General features: G+C 45.9%; 1 protein-coding gene across 1 annotated transcript in view; it reads right to left on the bottom strand.

Annotated features, from left to right (window-relative positions):
* Window positions 1-24,558, bottom strand: part of capn15 (calpain 15) — a gene marked incomplete at its 5' end in the record, with an annotated part of 105,558 nt that overhangs the window by 67,548 nt on the left and 13,452 nt on the right. The window contains 2 exons of the mRNA XM_080747871.1: window positions 226-1,449; window positions 3,187-3,397. Coding sequence (XP_080603997.1) covers window positions 226-1,449; window positions 3,187-3,397 — 1,435 coding nt within the window. The remainder of the gene's footprint in view (window positions 1-225; window positions 1,450-3,186; window positions 3,398-24,558) is intronic.

Below are 24,558 nucleotides of genomic sequence, written 5' to 3'. Positions count from 1 at the left end.
CTGCCTCTAATTTGACAATTTGGCCAATGTTTAATTTGTCATTTCAGAAGCATTAACAAAATCAATAACAAAAGGCAATGCATAGATATTTTTCCAGGACCTTCCAGGACCCTTGCTCAATTCCAAAACGTTTCCAGTACTGGAAAAAATATTTTTCTAATTTCAAAATATTTCCAGGAATTTCATGACTGTGGGAACCCAGAGTGTCTCGTCATTAATACGCACCTGCTGCTCCTGGAAGCCGTGCAGCTTGGAGGAGCCGCAGGCGGAGCACTTGGCGGCGCCCGTGGGGTTGCGCAGCGTGCACTTGGAGCACGCCCAGGTGCTGAAGTCCGGGCTGGAGGGGCTCGCCGGCGTGAAGCGCACCGCCTCGCAGCCCACCAGGTCGATGAGGTCCGTGCCTCCCCGCGACGACGAGCGGCAGCTCTCGCACTTGGCCGCGCCGCCGCCGCCCGGGTTGCTGTTGGGCGACGAGCAGCTCGGGCACTTCCAGGTGGGCAGCAGGGGGGGCGGCGGGAGGTGGTGGAGGTGGTGGTGGTGGTTGGCGGTGTCCTCCTCTTCCAACACACTGAGGCGCTTGGCGGGGTAGGAGGAGGAGGAGGAGGGCTCCTGGGGCTGGGCGTGCTTGGGCTTGGGCGGCCGGAGCTGCGGGACGGGCTGCTGCTGCTGGGGGGGCACGACGGCCGTGGCGGCGGGCGAGGGGGATGTGGGGCTGGCGGCGGCGGCGGCGTTGGGCGGCCGCCCGGGAGGGGGCACCTCTCTCCGGCTGCGCGGCACCGGGTTGTTCTGCAGGGAGGAGAACGGCGTGAAGGGCACCGCGGAGGAGGACAGCGGCGGATGCGAGGGCAGGGCGACGGCGGCGCTGCCCGGGGTGGGGGGCTCCTGGGGCTCGCAGGAGGCAGCGGCGGAGGAGGAGGCCGGGGGCGAGTCGTCGGTCAGGTCTATGAGGATGGGCGTGGTTCCGCCGCCCCCCGACGACGACGACGCGTGCACGGGGAACCCCGACACGGGCGTGCGCACCTCGGGCACCACCAGAGCCTCGGGGGGGATCTTGGGCAGCGACAGTTTCCGGGGCCCCCCGCACGCCGAGCACGACAGGGCCACCGGCGTGTTGTGGAGCGTGCAGCGGGGGCACGCCCAGCCACCCGAGCCGGAGTGGTGCCCGCCCCCCACCACCTCCGAGAGGACGCACACCTCACCGTTGCTCTCTGACCTCCGCGGCGGCGGCGGCGGCTCGTCCTTAGGCGGCGCTTGATGCTGCCCGCGGGGCTCCAGCAGCACGGTGGTGGGGGGGACGGGGGCCGCGAGGGGGTCCGGGGCCAGGGCCGCCGGCGGCGGCAGCAGGAGGCCGTTGGCAGTGGCGTTGTTGTTGTTGGCCATGGTGGTGGTGGGCGGCGTGGGGGTGGCGAGCGAGGGGCCGAAGCCGCAGACCGAGCAGGCCCCGGAGCCCTGGGGGGGACACAGGGATGCAAAGTATCCATCAGTCCATTGAAAGTCGATAACCTCATCGATCGATTAATTCAGTGTTTCGCAAACTTTCAAATTTCAAGGTCTCCCCTTAAAGGAGCTATAGTCAACTTTTTCTTGAAAAACGGATGCCAAAATAAAAGTAAGGTTTCGAAAATATTTTATAAAAAAATATGCTTCATGTATGTGTTTCTGTTGTCCACAAAAAGCGTAAAATAATGATAAAATAATCATTTTGGCAATTGTCAGGCTGACACTTTGTTTACATCCTAGTCTATTCTTTTATTGATAGGATGTAAACAAAGTGTCAGCCTGACAATGGCGAAAATGATTATTTTATCATTATTTTACGCTTTTTGTGGACATTTTTGAACAGAAACACATATTTGAAGCATATTTCTTTTATAAAATATTTCCGAACATTATTTTTAATTTAGCATCCGTTTTTCAAGAAAAAGTTGACTGTAGCTCCTTTAACTCTGACAGTGTACAAATGGAACCAAATGGACCCGTTTGTACACTGTCAGAGTTACAGACTTGTATGGGTCAATTTAGACCCCCCTTAAAGGAGCCCACAGGGGAATCCACTTGGAGAAACTCTGAATTAATTGATAAGCTGCGTTTTCTTTTAGGACTAAAAGGAAAATTATTGTCCAAAACCAAAAATGAGTGCAGAAACATAATTGCCTTGATGTACGTAACATTAACGAGTGCCAACGAGCTTCAGCTGGACACAGACACGCTTGCTCTTTGCAGTGCTGAATGTTTCATTTCTCTCCAAAAGCCCTTGAATGTGATGGAAGGATTACTGTGATTATGCTAAGCTCACATTTGACGATCGCACAAATCATATCTGTAACACCAGTAAGACTCCCTAAACCGGAGATAAGCGACCGTCAGGTCACATGTGTACACAAATAGGCCTGTATTGAGTTCGGAAAAATCGGCCTGATGGTGGCGCTAAATGGGATAGATCCATGTTGATGACATGACTCTAGGCATACTGTGTAACGCTTTGCGTGATTTTAGGGCAAAATCTGTAGGAGCAGTGTCCAAAAATGTGTTTTGCAAGAATCGGCCTCATGGTGGCGCTAGAAGAAGGCCATGTGAGAAATGAGGGGTGGAGGTTGTGGTTTGGTAGCCAAGGAGTGTATCCATGCCAAAGTTTGGCATGGATAGGGGCAACCGTGGCGGAGATGTGAGTAGGGGAAAAGTGTGACGTGACGTGACTGACTGACTGACAGATGTCCATATATGGGCATTCCAAGATAATCCTGACAGTCGCAATTAATTACCAATTTTTTAGATTCCTTGTTACCATGCCTACCTGGGGGTAGGGATGGGACGATAAGCAACATTATCGTTTATCGTGATAAAAAAACACTCACTATAATCATATCGTGGGGATTTAATGTATCGTGATATCGTCCTCCGTCATGCACTGGGATCAATTCACCTTTTATTTGCCGAGCTCCATATCCGGTACCACTTAAACCCTCTATAATTGTTAAAACGTACTTATAATATACGTAGTTGATAGTTGTTTTTTCACTCTCTATCAAATGTCTTTGCCAAAAAATAGCCGATCTACGAGCTCGTAATCTGCTATTTTTTGGCAAATGTTCCACCCCCAAGGATAATGGATTTTGATTATCGTGATAATGTCGTAAATCGCGATTTCTTTTGACAATAATCGTGATATGATCGTTCCATCCCTACCTGGGGGTTGTTGAGGGTGCAGCGTGGGCACGCCCAGCGCTGCTCCTCGGAGCTGCTGAGGCGCAGGATCTGGTTGAGGTCGGGCTTCTGTCGCGGCGCCTCGCAGATGGAGCAGCGTGGCGCCGCCCCGGCGTTCAGGAAGGTGCAGCGGCCGCACGACCATTCGCTGCTTCGCACCGCCGCCGCCATGGAGCCGGGAGAATGGGAGTGGCTGGGAAAAAAAAGGAAATAGAGAGTGTAAAGACAAATGTGTAAATCAGGGGTTTTCAAAGTGGGTGACGGGGCACCCTGGGGTGCCGTGACGGCAGTGCCTCAACATAATCACTAAAATATCGTCACTGTTGGGAAGAAACCTTGTATCTCCAAGTTTCAAATGTGTATGTCTTTTGGTAAAGCAAGCCCTGCTTCATCATACAAGACTATCGCAAAAAACTAGTGAAAACAGGCAACTAATCTACAAGCACACAACACGGTGGGGGCACGGTGGTGCAGTGGTTAGCGCTTCGCCTCACAGCTAGAAGGTCCTGGGTTCGATTCCCGCCGGGGGACGCTGTGGGTGCTGGGGGCATGTTTCTCCCTGCGCGTCATCAGCGCCCACACCCTAGGTGGGGTTGGCGATAGGGCCTTTCTGTGTGGAGTTTGCATGTTCTCCCTGTGTCTCCTAGGGTTGATACCCTCACAAAAACATGCAGTAATCCTGGTCTCAATAATGCCTCCCCCTGGCCAGCCGGGGCGCTTGATGGAGGGGAAAGGAACTGGTTGGAATAACGTGTTCCTTCCACGCGCTACGTCCATCCCGGGGAAATCCCCCCTGTCAGGTGAAAAGAAACAACTTGGACTCCTCATGCATTGAAGGAAGCATAAGGTCAATCCGTTGTCTCCCCAGGCGCGGCAGAGGGAGAGCAGAGCCCAGGATTACATAGACAATTGGCACTGGGTGAAAATGGGTTGCAAAATCGTGGGATAAGAATTTAGAAAAAAAAAAGTAAAACCATTCGTCATTATTATTCTCCGTTCCGCGACGGCGCCGCGTGCACAGAACGGCCGAGAACAGCAGACCTCCAAGCTCACATCACATCTGCAACGAGCTGTGATGAGTTTGTACTGTATATCAGCTGTTATCGTGCTCAATGCTCAATGGGTTGTGGGGTGGAGTGTCTTCTCTTCTTCTCTCTCTTATTTTATATATGAAATCTATAGGCTGAATAGCCCTGGGTCAGAGTGCATGTTCAATAATGTCTCTCACTTGACTGGAAAAATAGCGCCTGTCCGACTGCTTATTTCATGAACTATCTTCCAAGAATCGCATTTTATCAGTGATCGGAAACAGGCAAATGCGCAATTGCGCATGCTGGGGCATCAGGGGTAGAGAAACCATTATTAGAGCACGAAGGGTTCCCAGTTCGAATCCGGGCTCCCCCTGAGTTAATGTCGAAGGGTCCTTGGGCAAGACTCTGAACCCCACATTGCTCCCGGTGAGCTGGTTGGTGCCTTGCATGGTTTCCTCCGCCACCGGTGTATGAATGTGTGCGTGAATGGGTGAATGTAATGCGAAATCTCTGTAAAGCGCTTTGGATAAAAAAGCGCTATATAAATGCACCATTTACCATTTACCATTTAAACGCAACTAATGCCTGATGATTGAAAAGTACAGTCATGCCAACATAAAAAAAAGAAGAAAAAAAAGAAAGTGTCATTTTAAGGATCTGCTTAGATCCACATTATGCTGTTATACACATTATATGTGAGGGCCGATAGTTTAGGCAATCCCCATTACATGCATCTACGTCAATTGTTTATAAAAAGGCAGCCGGGGTGGCTGTGTAATCACACAGCTCTGAATGCAGCCAGTCGTATCCAAGACTGCCTGAAATTAAACACTGGGAGAGAGAACTAGAAGACAAGGGAAGGAAAGGTCTGAGAGACGGGGTTGGAGGAGGACAAAAAAAAAAAAAAAAAAAAAAGGAGAGAGAAAAGGATGAAGAAGTGAGCAAGCATGAATAAGCAGCGCACCAAAGGGTTTCGGGGGAGACGGGCAGGCACAATGGAAGAGACGAGTCGAGTCAAAAGTTTTCTGAGTTGAAAAAGAGAGGTGACAGACAGTCAGAGGGAGACAGAACGAGGTAGAGACTAGCAAATGGGAACAGAGGAGAGAGAGAGAGAGAGAGAGAGAGAGAGAGAGAGAGAGAGAGAGAGAGAGAGAGAGAGAGAGAGAGAGAGGGGAGATGAAGCAGGGACATGCTGGGCCCCTGATTCAGCCCGGGAAAAAAAGAGTTGGAGAGGCCCTCATTGCGCGCTATAGAGAGAGATATCTCTCTATAGCGCTGCTGCTACTCAAAGATTTGCCATTTCAGATCATGACAAGTGACAAGCCAGTGGGCCAATTACATGAGTTATATTTCGTCATTGTCGGGTGGAGACCTTGGATGTCCAAAACCATTTTAAAAATGATTTAAACTAGTGAAAACAGCCGCTCTACAAGCACACAACGCCTCGCACCGCGAGGCGTTGTGCGCTTGTAGATCGGCTGTTTTCACTACTTTTGTGCGACAGCCTTGTATGATGAAGCAGGGCTTTGCTTTTCGAAAAAATTTACAAATTTGAAACTTGGAGATACGAGGTTTCTGCCCGACAGTGACGATTTACTCGGTTGGCCGCCCAGCCCCCAAAATGGAACGAAGGCATTTTATTTGTATTCATTTTTTTCCCCTAATGGCCGGCCTGGACCGGCCGGGAATGAACCGGCCGTTGGGGAGTTGTTCCGCTTTTCCCAATGGCCAGCACGTCCCTGAGATGAAGAGATGAAGAGATGAAGAGGGAAGAGAGGAGATTAGCTAGTGTAGGGGAGAATCAAATCTCCCTCCTGGGGCTACGGAGGGCAGCAAATCCATACACAATGCTCCTGTGATGAGAGGAGAGACAGCAGAGAGGACAGACAGCAGAGAGGAGAGACAGTGGAGAGGGCTACCGCCTCAGAATACTGAATGAAGCCCTTCTCAGTACTCTCCAAGTGACTGACACTTATTAGAGGCCCGCGCGCACGCACAGACGCGCACACACACACACACACACACACACACACACACAGGGGCGTCACAAGGGGGGGGACTGAGTTACTAGGGCCCAAGGTGGAGGGGCCCCAGTAACTTTAGCTATTGAAAAATAGCAGATATACAAGCTCACAGCGTGGCACCGAGTGCCGCGCTGCGAGCTTGTAGATCTGCTATTTTTGAAAAGTCGTGAAAATGTGTGCAAATCTTTTAATATATGTCCCTGGAACGAAATATTTTGAGATGGGGTCCGTGGCCAAATACATATCATCTTGGGGGTCCTTCACATGAAAAAGTTTGAGCATCACTGACGTAGAAACATAGGTTTCTTGCACACATTTTCACAATTTTTCAAAAATAGCAGATATACAAGCTCACAGAGCTTGTACAGTATATGTGCTATTTTTCAATAGTTAACATTCATGGGGGGCCCTCAGTGAATCCTTGTACCCACTACCCAGGGCCCAGAATTTGGAGTGACGCCCCTGCACACACACACACACGCACGCACGCACGCGTGCACGATCGGTTCCAGTTCATATTAACACGTCTCTTCCGGGTTTCTTCAGTGAATGTTAAAGAAGGCTAGAGGAGGGGGCCAAGCAAAAGGTTATGTCAGTCCGGAACTACCATGGATTTTCAAATGAATGCTCAATGCCTGGCGGACTATTATTAATTGCAGCTGTACTGAATTTCAATAACATTATGGTTTCAACGGACACACAGCTCTCAAAAAACATGGATTTGTTGTTGTCCTCGATATCACGTGAAATGTCCAGCTACCTTTTATATATGTATTTGCATTTAGAATGCATTTCACAAGAGGAACGTGCGGAAGAGAGTAGTGCTATATTAAACCATTCATTATACTTTTATATATTTTTTAAAAGACCAACCCTGCATAGTAGCTACACAGAAGAATTTGCGTAACATGGGTTTTAGCTCCAGTCGCTTGTAAATAATATTGGTAGTTAGGGACCTGCTGCGTTTTGGGCTTGTTGCTTGAGTGCAGTTGATTATTTGGGCTTGCTTCCTAAATTTGTTTAAACCAGAGGTTCTAACCCATTTTCATGTCAAGGACCCCCAAATGAATATGTAATTGTCCGTGTAGGCACATCTGAAAAAGAAAAAGAAAAAAAGAAAAAAACGCTTGGTGCCAGCCTGCCAGAAACCCGTGTGTGTGTTGTTAAAATGTTAATCGATTAATTGATATGCGGCGTCCTTTTTAGGACTAATATAAGGCAAAGGGATAATTATTGTCCAAACTCAAAAATGAGTGCAGAAACATAATTGCCTTGACGTATGTAACATTAACGAGTGCCAACAAGCTTCAGCTGGACACAGACACAAACCTTTTAGCTTGAGGCCCAGAAGAGCCCTGGACCCAAACTAGTGAAAAGAGCAGATCTACAAATGTTTTCAAATTTGTCACCCTTTTCCAACAATTCTAAAATCACATCTGTGAGCTTGTAGATCGGCTATTTTCAAACAGCCGGTATATTGGTTTAAAGTGCTCACGTGTCGTCAGTAGTCGTTTCTTTTGGGCTTGGTCGGACACCTCCGGGGAGCAGGGGGAGAGCCCCCCAGGGGACAGGCGCGGTCGTGCCGTCTGAGCAATCCCATAAATGTCACCGCCAGTCAGCCGCTCATGTGTGAACGCTGACCCAAGGGGCAGGGGGTTGGCGGCGGGGGGGAACCGAGAGTGACTAGTGGCAATGACTGAAGTGCTAAGAGCTAGCGTGCTGTGCAGTGCAGTGCCCCCCCCCCCCCTGCCCCCGCCCCCGCCCCAGCATGGCCCGCGACAAGCACGACTACAGATCTGGCTTGTTTGGTCACATCTGTTGCTATTAATAATACAGTATTAGAGCTCTCCGTCGCTGGTAATAGAGTAGGGGTGGGCTATGATAATTGATGGGTGTATGATGGGTGTTGATGATTATCGTTGAGACGATACAATGTCTCCACGATGTGCCTTTTCAGAGGTATCGTATATATCGTAATACAATTGAGGAAGCCTTGTAAGAAATCCTGTTTAATCGTTAATACAGAGATTAATTACAGAATTCGGTGCCGCGCTGTGAGCTTGTATATCTGCTATTTTTCAATAGCTAAAGTATAACATAATTGGGCCCTTGTGCCCTAGTAGTAACTCAGTCCCACTTTCCCCCCCCTTGTGACGCCCCTGCTCAGGCTGGTCTGAGGCTTGCTCCTCTCCCTTGCAGTACTGTGCATCTTGGCCAGCTAATTGCCCTCGGTTCAACTCTATTAAATTCTTCTAGGTCAGAGCAGGCCTCACAGAACCCAGGGGAGAACCAGAGGTTCTCTGCCTCGGGTCACAAGTCTCCCTCGGTGCTAGTCTGCAGAATGGTCTGCACCCAGCGTCACAGCGTTAACAGTTTAATACGATAGGTGAGGGGTCTTCAACAGGGGGTCTGGGACCCCTAGGCAGTGGTTCTCAACCTTTTCAGGCTGCGACCCCCAAAATAATCATATTTTAACTGGGGACCTCCCCTCTCTGACGAGCACTAAGAGTTGAGGCATTACATTTTGTATGACGCGGTTCTATTGTGAAAATAGCAGATCTAGATCGGCTATTTTCACAATTTCTGCCTCTGATATTTGACAATTTGGCCAACAGTCCAGTTAACTAAATATTGAGGGTTTGAGCCCAACAAAAGCAAAAGAAGCCATCAAGCAATCAAAAACCGCCATCCGCACCTTTCACCAAGGCTTACAAAAGCTGACGACTTGTGCCGAGTGTCAACAACGTGAATTAACCTAGGAACGAATGACCCCTCTGGCTGGATGCATATCAATGGGCCATTGTTATGGGATCTGTTGTACTGTAGGTGTATTAAGCTACAGCCAGATGTCCTGAAGCTGTCCAAAAGAGAACGTTTTGATAATTATTCATGATGCTACGATAAATGTTAAATGTTAATTCAGCCTATGCCAGTGCAAAGCACCTCGCTTACTTACTCCCAAATGAGGAAGGGAGCTTCTAGAGAACGTTTTGATAATTATTCATGATGCTACGATAAATGTTAAATGTTAATTCAGCCTATGCCAGTGCAAAGCACCTCACTTACTTACTCCCAAATGAGGAAGGGAGTTCTGTCAAATAATGGTTGGGTGACCGAGTGCTGATGCGACGTCATGACATCGGAGCGTTGGTCACTCACAAGTCTTATGCCAGCCAATTGATAATGCCCAGAGTTGTGAGTGTTCTGCCCAGCGGCAGCTGGCGCAGTTTCACCCATAGTGTTAACATACCCACTAGGTCATACCATTTTCAATTAATGCAGCCCGCAGGTTAATACCAGAATACTGATATATTATTGATTTCAGCTTTTACAATTCTAAACATGACCTGCTTTAATTCCGTCAGTCTATATTGGTAGCTTAATGACTAGTATAGTAGTATTAAAAGAATATATATATATGTCCAATGTATTTGCATTTAGGTTCATAAAGTTAACATGAGTATATAACTACATGCGTTTGACATGATTCCAATTAAGAAATAACAAAAAAAAAAAATCAGGATTCCAATTCAAAAGAAGCAAAAATAGCCGATCTACAAGCTCAAAACGCATCGCGCTGCGATGCGTTTTGAGCTACATTCAGTCCCACAGATAAATATTGTGAAAATAGCTGATCTAGCTTGTAGATCGGCAAAGCCGATACCGATCAAAGCCGACAGAGGCATTATCGGCCGATCGCGATCACTCACCGATCTCTGGCACCACCAGCCGGTCGACTTTTGTAAAACACGTTTTTTTGGAACAGAATGCCTCAAATCATGAAAGTCTGATTGCCGAGAAAGGCCGAAAAAGACATGGCACCCTTTTCTCATTGGCCTATTGTAGCACCACCAGGAGGCCACAATAACCTACAGTACCTGACCTGGCGGAGACCTGTGCTCAGAGGAGCACTGCTTCTAGTTGCCCGTGATTTATCTCACGAGCTGCTCATGAGTCTGTATTTGTGTGCACAGGTGTGTGTGTAGTGTATTTGGGGGTGTGTTTGTGTGTGCGTATCTAATGCCTATATACTGTAGTGTGTGTTTTTACCGTCTAAGTATATTTACGTGCATGCCTGTGTGTTTTCCTAGCCCCGAGGGCAGTGAAAGAAAGATAGAAGTCCCGGTACTGTGTGTCAAGAACCATTAGCAGTGTGTTGGTTCTCCCCCCGGGCCTGGCCAGCTCTCCAAGGTGAAAACCACAGTCCTAGGAGGACAACTCCCCCTTCTGTAACACTAACAAAACGCTGCTTATTATGCTTACTCAGCCCTATCGCCCCACAATGTTATCTGTTGGGTCCTGGGAGAGATACGCATGCACACAGGCCTGGGTTAAATAATGTTACCCCTCTCCAACACTAACAAACTGCAGCTTAGCACTTACTCACGCCACACTGTTATCTCTTGAGTCTTTAACACATCCACTGCCTGGTATATCATTAATTCAGTAGCCTCTGCTGGGGGTTTTCAGTGTTTTTACACCACGAATGCTTCTTGAAGTCTAAGAAGTCTTTTCTTTCACGCGGTAAAGAAGAATTACGGTTTACAATAGCGTTTTTTTGTTGTTGTTTTTTTCTCTGTTTGCTGCATGAATAAAACGCATTGGATTTGGTGTGTAAGGCTGTGCGGAATCCACACTGCGGATCCGAAAAGGAGTCATAAAAGGAGTCAATGAGTTTTCACCGCATGCCACAAGACGCACAAATCAAACTGGGTTCGATCGGGGAAAAAACGCACTGCCGCAGCCACCTGCCGCATGGCAAATTCAGAGCCGGTGTGCATGAGGTAGAGAATCATTGTTTTCTTTAAAAAAATAAAAATCGTCCGTTTTTTTCCGTGCGCGTCAGGCAAAGCGCTTCAGGCAGTAAATGTATGTAAGAGTCACTGTGGTATATCGTCTAGTCTCCACAGCAGTGAAAAGGATGATAAAAGGTTTAATAGCAGCTGCTGGATGCCGACTAGAAAAAAACAGGCTTTATACATTTTCTCTGGTATGGAATAGAGAGAGAGAGAGGGAGAGGAATCTGTCCTCAGACAACCCATGCAGTACGTGTATGTCCTTAAAACCCATTTAGGCCTAGAATTATTGAATGCTTTAACCAGTGAAAAATAGCAGATATACAAGCTCGCAGCACGGCACTGAGTGCCGCGCTGCGAGCTTGTAGATCTGCTATTTTTGAAAAAGTCGTGAAAATGTGTGCAAATCTTTGAATATATGTATTTTCAAAGCGAACGTTTGTAACTCAAATTTTGCTTCTGGGTGGTCCCTGGAACTAAATATTTTGAGATGGGGGTCCATGGCCAAATAAATATCATTTTGGGGGTCTTTCACATGAAAAGGTTTGAGAACCACTGACATAAACAGACTAACTGAGCTCCATTTAAGTGAAAAGGACATTTTCTTTGACGCTGGCCAGATTGCTGACATAGAAACATGGGTATGTTTTTCAAAAAGATTTAGAAGAAAGTCAAAAGACACTTATAGAATCGGGTCAAAATCTGAATTTTCACGATTTTTCAAAAATAGCAGATCTACAAGCTCGCAGCGCGGCACTCGGTGCCACGCTGTGACCTTGTAGATCTGCTATTTTTCAATAGTTAAAGCAAAAAAAATAACGATACACAACAATGTGTACCCGTTCTAAATGGGTTAAGACTCAGCCTAGATCCCCTGCACTGTTTACATTCACTGCACTTGAATAATGCAGCCGCAAACAAGCGTAGTTGGCATATGCTCACGTTATGCTCCACAGGTCTGCCTCCCCGCCGGTTCGCGCGCACAATGACAGCGACAATAAAGGCAGCGATGCTCAGACACCTCTCGAGAGGGCTGACACGGGTCCCTCACCGGCGCTGCCGTTTGAATAACTCTCGCTTCTTTCATCTCTCCGAGGCGTGGGATCAAAGTGGGTACTGTACGCCACCAGGAGTCCGTAGTCATGGCGATTGATTTGGGTTACGCGGGCAGAGCAAAGGGATCGCAGAGCTCATTAGATATCGGTAGTCTGTGGCGGGCCGTCTGGGGAGCCCTCCCTATCGATTTGATCACATATTTTAAGCCATTTAGAACGGGTACACATCATTGTGTATCATTATTTTATGCTTTAACTATTGAAAAATAGCAGATATACAAGCTCGGTTCAAGCTCACAGCACGGCACTCGAGTGCCGCGCTGTGAGCTTGAACCGATTCTATAAGTGTCTTTTGAATCCTTCTGAGATTTTTTGAAAAACCCTATGTTTCTATGTGAGCAATCTGGCCAGCCATCGTCAAAGAAAAGGTCCATTTCGCTTAACTGGAGCTCAGTTAAGGTGGTTGCACACTGCTGCGTTTTTCGGGCCGAATATCGGAGTGAATTTCGGAGCACGCAAATAAAAAAATCAAACTCACGTTATGTCAGTCACGTTTGCACACTGCCGCCCGTTTCGCGCACCACTCGGTCCCTTGCTCTCTCTATCTCTCTCTCTCTCCTTGCCCTGAAAAACGCATTTCGCAACGAAAAACGCAGCAGTGTGCAACCAGCTTTAGTCTGTTCTTGAGAGACTACTATGTCAGTGGTTCTCAAACCTTTTCATGTGAAGGACCCCCAAAAAGGATATTTATTTGGCCACGGACCCCCATCTCAAAATATTAAGTTCCAGGGACCACCCAGAAGCAACATTTGAGTTACAAACGTTCGCTTTAAAAATACATAGGCCTATGTTCAAAGATTTGCACACATTTTCACGACTTTTTTCAAAAATAGCAGATCTACAAGCTCGCAGCACGGCACTCTGCAGCTGCGCTGTGAGCTTGTATATTTTTCACTGGTTAAAGCATTCAATAATTCTAGGCCTAAATGGGTTAATGGCCGTCCATTCGGGGGATGCAGAATAGCGCGAGTGGCTCGTTGTGTTTGCAAGCATCAAGGCTTATCAATATCAAATGTTAAGTAGCAGCACGTCACAAGTGGACTCCGGCCTGAAAGGTGCGTGTTCAAGTGCAGGGAAGCAACGTGCGAGTCACACAAAACATACGCAAGCACACATATGCACATGTTTTGTCCTTGCCCCTGTGTTCATTGGAGCCGCTTTAAACCCATTTAGGCCTAGAATTATTGAATGCTTTAACCAGTGAAAAATAGCAGACATAGTGCCGCGCTGCGAGCTTGTATATCTGCTATTTTTGAAAAAGTCGTGAACATGTGTGCAAATCTTTGAATATATGTATTTTCAAAGCGAACGTTTGTAACTCAAATGTTGCTTCTGGGGGGTCCCTGGAACTAAATATTTTGAGACGGGGGTCCTTCATATGAAAAGGTTTGAGAACCACTGACATAGTAGTCTCTCAAGAACGGACCAACTGAGCTCCAGTTAAGTGAAAAGGACCCTTTCTTTGACGATGGCTGGCCAGATTGCTGACATAGAAACATCGGTTTAAAAAAAAAAAAACCTTAGAAGGATTCAAAAGACACTTATAGAATCGGGTCAAAATTCAAATTGTCATGATTTTTCAAGAATAGCAGATCTACAAGCTCGCAGTGAGCTTGTGTATCTGCTATTTTTGAGCGGTGGTTACACCGTCTCCTATACGTGGCCGTGTGTGTATGCGTGCGTGTGTGTGTGTGCGTGCGTGTGTGTCTGTATGTAGCCTGCAGAGCCTGCAGTACCTTTTCTGACCACACATGTTAAGGGAGGGGCGCTGTTGTTCAGGCCAGAGACACACACACACACACACACACACACACACACACACACACACACACACACACACACACACACACACACACACACACACACACACACACACACACACACACACACACACACACCGACCACCCCTCAGTTCACACAGGTGTGATTTTTAATAGTTAAAGCATAAAATAATAATACACTATAATGTGTAACGTGATGATCACACAAAACATACGCAAGCACACATATGCACATGTTTTGTCCTTGCCCCTGTGTTCATTGGAGCCGCTTTAAACCCATTTAGGCCTAGAATTATTGAATGCTTTAACCAGTGAAAAATAGCAGACATAGTGCCGCGCTGCGAGCTTGTATATCTGCTATTTTTGAAAAAGTCGTGAACATGTGTGCAAATCTTTGAATATATGTATTTTCAAAGCGAACGTTTGTAACTCAAATGTTGCTTCTGGGGGGTCCCTGGAACTAAATATTTTGAGACGGGGGTCCTTCATATGAAAAGGTTTGAGAACCACTGACATAGTAGTCTCTCAAGAACGGACCAACTGAGCTCCAGTTAAGTGAAAAGGACCCTTTCTTTGACGATGGCTGGCCAGATTGCTGACATAGAAACATCGGTTTAAAAAAAAAAAAACCTTAGAAGGATTCAAAAGACACTTATAGAATCGGGTCAAAATTCAAATTGTCATGATTTTTCAAGAATAGCAGATCTACAAGCTCGCAGTGAGCTTGTGTATCTGCTATTTTTGAGCGGTGGTTACACCGTCTCCTATACGTGGCCGTGTGTGTATGCGTGCGTGTGTGTGTGTGCGTGCGTGTGTGTCTGTATGTAGCCTGCAGAGCCTGCAGTACCTTTTCTGACCACACATGTTAAGGGAGGGGCGCTGTTGTTCAGGCCAGAGACACACACACACACACACACACACACACACACACACACACACACACACACACACACACACACACACACACACACACACACACACACACACACACACACACACACACACACACACACACACACACACACACACACACACACACACACACACACACACACACACACACACACCGACCACCCCTCAGTTCACACAGGTGTGATTTTTAATAGTTAAAGCATAAAATAATAATACACTATAATGTGTACCCGTTCTAAATAGGTTAAAAGTGCCCACTTCAGCTCCTCAGTGTCGCAGGCCTGGGCAAGGAGCCAGGAACTTACAGTAAGGGGAGAGAGAGAGAGAGAGAGAGAGAGAGAGGGCAGGCAGGCCGATGATCACCGTCCATCTAAAAGCCCCTTCCTTCCCCCTCTCTGAGCTTCATCGGCCATGGCGTCTCTGTGACAGCAAGGTTGTTCATAACATACCAACCCCTCACTTAAATTCACTTTAGAACGAGCGCCGATGACCCCTGACCAGTTTCTGGAACGCGTCAGTGGGCTTAATAAGATCGTAGAGCACTTTGGGCCAGCATATTAGAGGCACTGCGAGCGAGCCCTGCTGCCGCACCGAACATCCACGAGGCAGGACTACGTACGGCAACCCAGCAGCGGCTGAAAACATTGGGACTAAGGGACTCCTTGGCATATTAGGTCTCGTTGGCGAGATGCAAGCCAACACGAAGCCTAGAGGTAAAAGGAACCTGGGAGAAACAAACAGATCAGGCAACCCTGGAGATCATCACCACATGAACCTTCATATTGGGGCATCCTGGGGGTTCAGCATGTGGGTATGTGTGGCTGTGACAGACCCCTTGTTGTCGGTCTGTCTCTCTGTTGCACTGCATTTAAAGATGGGGTGCCATTATGATTTTTTCCCCCCTAAAACGTGATGATCAGGTATTGTACTAGGAGGAAGATTATTTTCAAAAAAGTGTACAGAAAGTGTTAAAATGATGTTTTATGTGGCCACACCCAACTCCTTCATTAAAGGGGAGCTCACACTGGTATCGACGCACGTGAAGTGCCGTGCGGTAACCCCAACTGGATGCGGAGCGCTGCCACACAGCACATCCATTTCCCCCGGTGGGGAGAACCATGGGAGAACATGTTCACTGCGCGGCAACGCTGGAAAAATAGAACAGCGGCGTATCGGCGCGGCAGGCGAGGCGGCAGACCCGCGGCTGCGCGCGTCTTACGCCGCTGGTGTGGGTTAATTCATTGAACATAATGGGGATGTATGTTTTGATGCGCCGCTTCCGCGCTGCCTCCGCGCCGCGTCCGGTGTGTGTTCCCCTTAAGTATGCCTGGTTGTCAGGTGGGTGGTGACAAAGCTGAAGTTAGCCACACCCACAGTGTTGGGTGTAAGGTAAAAAAAAAGAAAAAAATAGACACTGATCATACCTGTGAGGAAGGTGAACAGGGAATCTGAATCCACGCGTGTCTCATTTGTTTGTTCGTTCTGAGAGCGTTCATCCCAGAAAGTGTTTCAGTAATGTTGGAATTCACCGCAAAGCACATAGAAAGGATTTACTTGACTTTCCTAGATCACGTTACAAATAGACATGCAAGCCTTTAAACTCTGCTAGCGTTACGACACCCATCTCTCTACCCTCCCTTTCCCATTCATGTAGACCAGGGGTCTTCAACAGGGGTCCGGGACCCCCAGGGGGTCCTCAGAGTTACTACAGGGGGTCCTCCAAATCTTCCAATCCTTTTTATATTAACAACTTGAACCCTAGTGTCCGAACTTTAACCAGAAATACCAGATCTACAAGCTCACAACGCCTCGCGCTGCGAGGCGTTGTGAGCTTGTAGATCGGCTATTTTCGGCAAAGAGGTTTGGTGTAGAAGGGGAAAAGAGCAGACTAAGTACAGTGAAAGGTCAAGTTTATTAGATAATGACGGCTCAAGTGGTTAAATATTTGAAAACACAAATTGACCTGAATCCAAAAATACACTGATGATTGTGCTGTCAAACGATGAAACTATATGGAATCTATGAACAGGTTGTGGGGGGGTCCCTGCTTCATCTCTCTCTCAACTAAGGGGTCCTTGGCCTGAAAACGTTGAAGACGCCAGGTGTATGAAAGCAGAAAGGCATAAAGGTCAGTTCCAGTCTATGGGCGCGGCGAGCCAGTGTTGATGGAATGTGTGCCACCATTTTGGGCACGTTTGGGCACGCTTCGGAATGAGATCAAATGATCCGAGTAGCGCCGGCCGAACCCTCCCCTCCTGGCTTGCCAAGAGGACACGTGTGGCCTTTGTGCGACAGTCATTAATCCTTCCAAGTCGGCCATCCCCACCCATGACCCAGGCCAGGACCCATTAAAATTGCATTATAACACTGTGAGACAGCCTTTCCAAGGATGGCCACATGATGATCCTGTGTGTGAATCGGTGGATGAAATGCACAATTTAAAAGTGCCATATCATCATTGTCGGGTGGAATCCTCGTATCTCCAAGTTTCAAATGTGTACAAGCACACAACGCCTCACGGTGCGAGGTGTTGTGTGCTTGTAGATCGGCTGTTTTCACTAGTTTAAATTATTTTTAAAATGATAAATGCAAAACAAACGGTTTTGGACATACAAGGTTTTCACCCGACAATGACGATATATTATAAATGCACCATTTATCATTTATGATTAGGGATTTTGTTTGGCACAATATGCAAAACATTGAAGGAACTATAAGGGTACTTTCACTTTAAGACTAAAATGAGAGGTTGCTGACTTTACATTGTCATGGATAATGTCATTGGTAGGCGGCGCTGAATCAGATCTACAACGTGATATAGCACGAGGTGGATAGATCTTTTTTCTTTTTTGGATGCAAGTATATTGTCATTGTCGGGTGGAAACCTCGTATCTCCAAGTTTCAAATTTGTACGTACTTTCGCAAAGTAAAGCCCTGATTCATCATACAAGGCCGTCGCACAAAAGTAGTGAAAACAGCAGATCGGCTGTTTTCAATCGTCTAAATTGTTTTAAAAATGATAAATACAAAATGAACGGTTTTGGACATTCAAGGTTTCCACCCGACAACGACAATATGGTGTATACGTACTTTCTGTGTTCTTGTGCAACACTGAGGCCGAGTTATAAGTACAAAAAAAGAAAAAAAAGAAAACTTTTAGACAATTATGGACCACCAATGATTTGAATAAATGACTCTCGGACCTGCTAATAAGAGTCCCGATTAGCCCAAAGCTTATTGATTCTGGGGTCTCAAAATCTGCAGAACCTGGGAACCAGGTCCGTATAAGAGCTGAGTTTAGTATTTCATCCCTATAATCATGATCCCAGTGCCAGAGAGAAAAGCGCACTACCCTCCATGGCCACCAGAGAAGAATCTGTACAGATTAATACAAACGTTAATACTGTATCACCATGGGACTGGATGTCACCTGAACAGTAATAACTGTGTCTGTGTTCATCAACAGCTACTTGTTTAAATCATTAAATCATGACAGGCAATTATGGCTTCCAATGGCATTCACTTGTAGTTATTTCTTGCCATATTCCATTCACTGGTTCAGCTAATGTTTCCATCATCTTAAAGGACAACTTGGCTTTTTTTTACAACATGGGTTCATATTTTAGATTGTAATTAGAGGAAAGAAAAGACGAGTGTTTTCATTTACTGCTTTCTATTGTTTTAGAGATTTTAGTATTTTGATTTCAGTGGGTACAAGTGTACAAATATGTATTTTTTAGACACAATAAGCCGGCAATTTCTTTGTTACTATTTACACCAGCCCCCATAAGTCACATCTGCCCATGAAAGATTGCGGTGCATCTTGGGAATGGGCTTATTGTGTCTAAAAATACATATTTAGCCACTTGCATGCGTGCCCCCCAGCCAGTGGCGTCAGTTCAGCAAAAGCTAGGGTATGGCAAAGATGGGAGTCCTCATGGAAAATAGGCATTACATTTTGGATAACACGGTTCTATTGTGAAAATAGCAGATCTACATGCTCACAACGCCTCGCGCTGCGAGGCGTTGTGAGCATGTAGATCGGCTATTTTCACAATGTCTGAAAAAAAAAAAAAAAAACGCGACTTTTGTCAGTTTTTTTACACAGGTTTCTTGGGCTGGATATGGCAGCCTGGAATGGTTTTTCAAGTGCAGCTAAACTTAGCATGTTAGTAAACGTGCCACAATTAACAATAATGCATTGCACCTGTGCAGCTGACCTGCGGAACCTGGGAATATACCATTTTGTCAAGCTGGGGAGAATACAAGTGTGGAGAATATAATTATAATACCTTGTTAAAGTGACCATTATGTTACATTTTGCATTTGTAGTAATTTTTTTGCTTTTATTTTCCCCCCTGGACCCAGGGTATGGCAGCTGCATACCCCTGCCATACCCAATTGACGCCCCTGCCCCCAGCACAAAAGTGCCCTCCTACAAAGGCTCACGTCCCCCAGGAGACATCCTGATAGCTGTTGTACTGTAAATCATTGGCTGCTCTTTCACGAGACACAGATAAAGAAGGCAGCAATTCACAATGTTTAATTGTTTGTACTGTCTGTAAGTCATCCTCAAATAAGTGTTGCATAAGGCTTCCCGACATACAGCCACATACTGTACACATTGTTTGCAAGACTAAATCGGTTCGACAATGTCCTACTCGGGAACCACACAAGCTGAAAATGCATGCCCCAGCCGGTTATGCAATACCCGTTCTACCCGTATGTCTGTATGCCTTTTTGAGCGGTGGTAAACCGCTCCATAGAGTGGCTGTGCGTGTGTCTGTAGCCTTTTTCCTCAGCGTTTTGCCATAGCAAAACGTGTGTGTGTAGCATAGCCTGTACATCTTAGACTCAAATCCTAGTCTGAAGACGTTATGCAAGCATGACCACCGCTCACTTCACATTGGGTGTGATTTTTTGCCCAGATATTGACTCAACACCAGGCCCGGACATTTATTGCGACCGTAGGTCGCAGTTTAGTTTGTGAACGGTCACAGCTTGTCCGTATGTATCTCTGTCTATAACGCCTGACACAGTGGTTCTATGGGTTTGTCGCTCTGACATCATGATGTCACACTAACAGAATCCCTTTTATGCCCATGCCATCAATATTAAAGTTATACCATGTAACTTTTTTTATAAAACAAATCTTAAAATTGTCCTAACTGTTAAATCGCTAAAGTTTTAGAACACCCACTCCGTTATTTTCAGCTTCTGAAGCCTTCTCTTTATATGTTTTCTACTTAGCCGTGACAGGGGCGGGATTTCCCGGCAAAATTACGTCATCATACACTACCGGCCAATCACAGCGAGGGCTATACACTGCCGGCCAATCACAGCGCATCTTGAAGTGGGGTCGCTATCACAATACGGCGGCCATATTTGTAGGCGCCCGTGTAGCTTGCCTCAACATAACAACAGCATTTACTCGGGTGAAGGAGTCCGTTTCTCCGGAATGCCTGAACGCACAGGAACCAGGGACCCCTCTAAAGATAGATCTCGGCGAGGTGGAGGCAGACGCGGGGGTGTGAGGCCCGGTCCGCGGCGAAAAACGGCCGAAAGACGCGGACGCGACCGCGGTTTGCTATAGAGCTACTGACCTCTAGGTGAGCAACTTACACAGTATAGCTTTAAGCCCATATTTCACATAAAGAATAACTCAGTAAGCATGTTTGGGCTCTCACAGCATATCTCCATATACAGTACATGGATCTCCATATATGGGTACCAGGGGTCTCCATATATGGGTAACTGGTCCGATATACATCACTGGCCAGATGGTCAAGAATTGGCGTGACCTCGCCCTTTAGGATGAGGTCGCATGTCGCCCAGAGGTGTCTTACTTGTAGTAAATAACATAAATACACATCCTTGTCCCTTTTATGTCCATTGTCCCTTTTATGTCCATATATGGAGAGCTCTGATGTCATCAATATTAAGCCCATATCTAGGAATGTCCATTTATGGATATATTGTGTCAGTCTCATGTGGTCTATGACGTCAGACAAATCTATGATGTCAGACGACATATTTGGGAAAATAAGGCAACATTTTGCCTACGTTTTGTCCAACTTGAACAACCAACCAGGTCTGTAAATATTTTTGGTCAAAGTTGATGCCATGCCAAAGTGCCAGCGCTCGTCCAACAGTCTGCAGTCACCCAGGTGGATGCGTACATGCGCCCATGTGAGGGCGAGGTCGCTTCTCGCCCTTAGGGCGTCTTACTAGCAGTAAGACACCCTATATAATCGAAAATATACCTATATAATCGAAAATATACCTCAACCACCATCAACATGCAAGGTATACATATCGACGAAGACAGTTTCAAATTAGGCATTGGTCTATGTGTCAAAATAGTTAACAGACACAATATGCATGCAGGTAGCACATGCAAAAAAGCAGTACATCGGTAACCAGGTGTGGCTATTTCAATAAAATTGTAGGAAAATGTAAAGAAGGCATTTAATTTCTTTATTCCATGTATGTGTTGTGTGCATGGATGGATATGCTATTCATTATCTGGGTCACGCAGGCAGTGGACCTAAAGCAGAAAAAACATAAAAAATGATGATGATATAATGGAATTGTTTTTACTAATATCGAGTAATATCGATACATATATATATATATATATATATATATATATATATATATATATATATACATATATATATATACACACACACAGTACATATAATTCTTTTTGTATGGCTCTGTATACTGTAGGCTGTCACAAAACAAACCCTAACAACCAGGCTAATTAACTGCAAGCTACCCTGCTGCAAGGCAAAAGTCTGTCTGTATTGCTAAGTCTTTCCCCATCAGTATACTGTATATGGCCGGGCTGGCTGCGGAGCTACCTGGCTTATCATTGGTGAGCAGTTCCAGGACCTTGCTCTGGTTCAGTGGGCGGCAGCTCCTTGTTAATAATGCATGATCCCATCCATAGGCCATAGGCGTCACCCTCAGATTGCTACAACAGGCTCTGACCGCAAAGAGGCTTCAGTTTCTTTTGTTAAACAACCTTCAGGACTGCAGTGACTAGCAATGGATTGTAACACAACAAGTGACTGAGTCCAATTAACTCATAATAACAATGCAAAAGTAGGGCTGTCACAATTTTTACATAATCGTCTAATCGTGATTTTTGGACATAATCGTGATTATTTTTCATAATCGTCATAATCGTTTCCATTTCAAATAAAAGGTCAAAAATAGTGGAAATAGCAGATCGTCGCGTTGTGAGCTTGTAGATCGGCTATTTCCACAATCATGTTCTTTTTTAAGTATAAAGTTGTCAAATATGTCAGTAATTATGTGACATATCTACCATGTGCAACTTAAAAGCAGAAATGTAATTGTCAAGGACAAAAACACAATTAAATCGTTAATCGCAATTGTTTGAGTGACAAATAATCGTCTTGTAAAATGTCATAATCGTGACAGCCCTAAAACATATGCATTGTCAGCTATAATGGGTGAGAAATCAAAAGCAGTATCGCTGGAGTCAGATAATCACATAAGTTGATAATCAAAATCAACCATAGCTCCTGGTGGTAAAAAAAACTAATAAAGATTGAGTCATAAAAAAATAAAAAAAAATAAACCATAGCGCAAGTATACAGCCATTATAACCGGAAAAGCATTTTGTGTCATTTTAGATTTTTGCGTTGGCTATTGAAAAACAGCAGACATCACTTACTAAGCTTGTAAATCTGCTATTGTTGATCAATTTCGAAAAGTCTCGATTAAAGTGTGAGAACTACTGATTTCGAAGGCCTTTGTAGAATCAGCCTGAGGTCTTAATGGGGCTAGGCGTGACTCGCAGCTTCGGGCCATTCTTGATCTGCCGTGGCAGTGGCGCTGGCTTCGGTCCTGGTACCCGCTGGGGCCAGACTGGCCGCGGACAGACAGAGGTCCACAATCACTGCCAGGGTAGGACTGAAACTAACTGCAGGCAATTAGCCTGTGTTATCTCCGCTCAGCTTAGTGTCTCTAGCCCATTCAGGCCTAGGATTATTGAATGCTTTAACTATTGAAAAATAGCAGATATACAAGCTCACAGCGCGGCACCGAGTGCCGCGCTGTGAGCTTGTAGATCTGCTATTTTTGAAAAAGTCGCGAAAATGCATGCAAATCTTGTATATACCATATGTATTTTCAAAGCGAACGTTTGTAACTCAAATTTTGCTTCTGGGTGGTCCCTGGAACTAGATATTTTGAGATGGGGGTCCGTGGCCAAATAAATATCATTTTGGGGGTCCTTCACATGGAAAGGTTTGAGCACCACTGACATAGTAGTCTCTCAAGAACAGACTAACTGAGCTCCAGTTAAGTGAAAAGGACCTTTTCTTTGACGATGGCTAGCCAGATTGCTGACATAGAAACATAGGTTTTTTCAAAAAACCTTAGAAGGATTCAAAAGACACTTATAGAATCGGGTCAACATTCTAATTTTCACGATTTTTCAAAAATAGCAGATCTACAAGCTCGCAGCGCTATTTTTCAACAGTTAAAGCGTACAATAATAATACACAATACAGTGTACCCGTTCTGAATGGGCTAGAGGAGGCGCCCAGGGAGTAAGGTTGCAGCCACAGGGAGTGGATGGGCACAACCTGCCATCTGTCAGGGCGTCACTCAGGTTATCAAGGTGCCCAAGCTGGGACTCCCAGGGGAAAAAAGGGAGGATACTTGAAGAATCAGTGGTGCCTTTGTCACAGTTCTCACACGTGTGACGATCACTGGCCAGCCGGTTCGTTGAAGCAGAGTACCCTTTTTTTACCCAATTTAGTCGCGATGCCAATCCTCCATGTTTATTGTCACAGCTACGTCTAACCAATATTGTTTGGTCTTGGGTCTTGAGTGTAGAGTCTACACTCTCCCCAAGATCAAACAATATTGTCTACAGTAGACCAGTGGTTAACTCATTTGCCGCCCTTTAAAAATGGACACTTTCAGGCTGAACCAGTGGTGCTTTGGCGTTTTCTTTTCAGGGCGGACGGTCATTTATTGACGTCACGTGCACGCGCGCCTTGAGATGTGTGCGTGCACCTACATGTGCGCATTGAGCAAATAGAAAATACGGCGCTGCAGTAGAGAAACTAAGAGTTTGCTTTGAAGGAATCTCAAACAGTACCTACCATAGTAATGGAGCCATGTATTGAGGACGCACGCACAATGCACATACAGTCACCGCTGGAAACCTACAGTAGGTGTTGAAGTAGCCTATCCATATGAAAAGACCTGTGAATCTATGGGGGATGCGCAAGCCCACCACTCACTGGTAAACTTGTTATGCAAATAGCCATTATGATTAGATAGGCTATGGTGCGTTGTCACTCGTATAGCCTAAAACTCTACGGTTCTAGCATGCACTGTTCCGTGCCTGCCATGCACAGATCATGCGCCACGCGTGTGTGCACGCCGTTCACAGCTTTCAAACAAAAGAATCCACTTGGAAATCCGTTCAGGCATTCATGAGATAGCAGCCATCATGTTTTCTTCAAATGTAAACAAACATGGCTGCCACGTTTGAAAGATTGGGTTCGTCTGGGGTTCAAACATGCAATTTTGCGATCTCGATCATGTAGGAAGTAAAAAAGAAATGTTAAAAAAAAAACATTTGAAAGAAGAAATTCTGCCCCCCCAAAAAAAGAAAATGCTGTTTTTGTTCCTGTTATGTCATC

Source organism: Nannobrachium achirus, assembly GCF_963921795.1.
Source record: "Nannobrachium achirus genome assembly, chromosome: 18".
NCBI classification, from domain to species: Eukaryota; Metazoa; Chordata; class Actinopteri; order Myctophiformes; family Myctophidae; genus Nannobrachium; species Nannobrachium achirus.
Note: the sequence above shows the minus strand (reverse complement) of the source record. Positions and strands in the feature narration are given on the sequence as shown.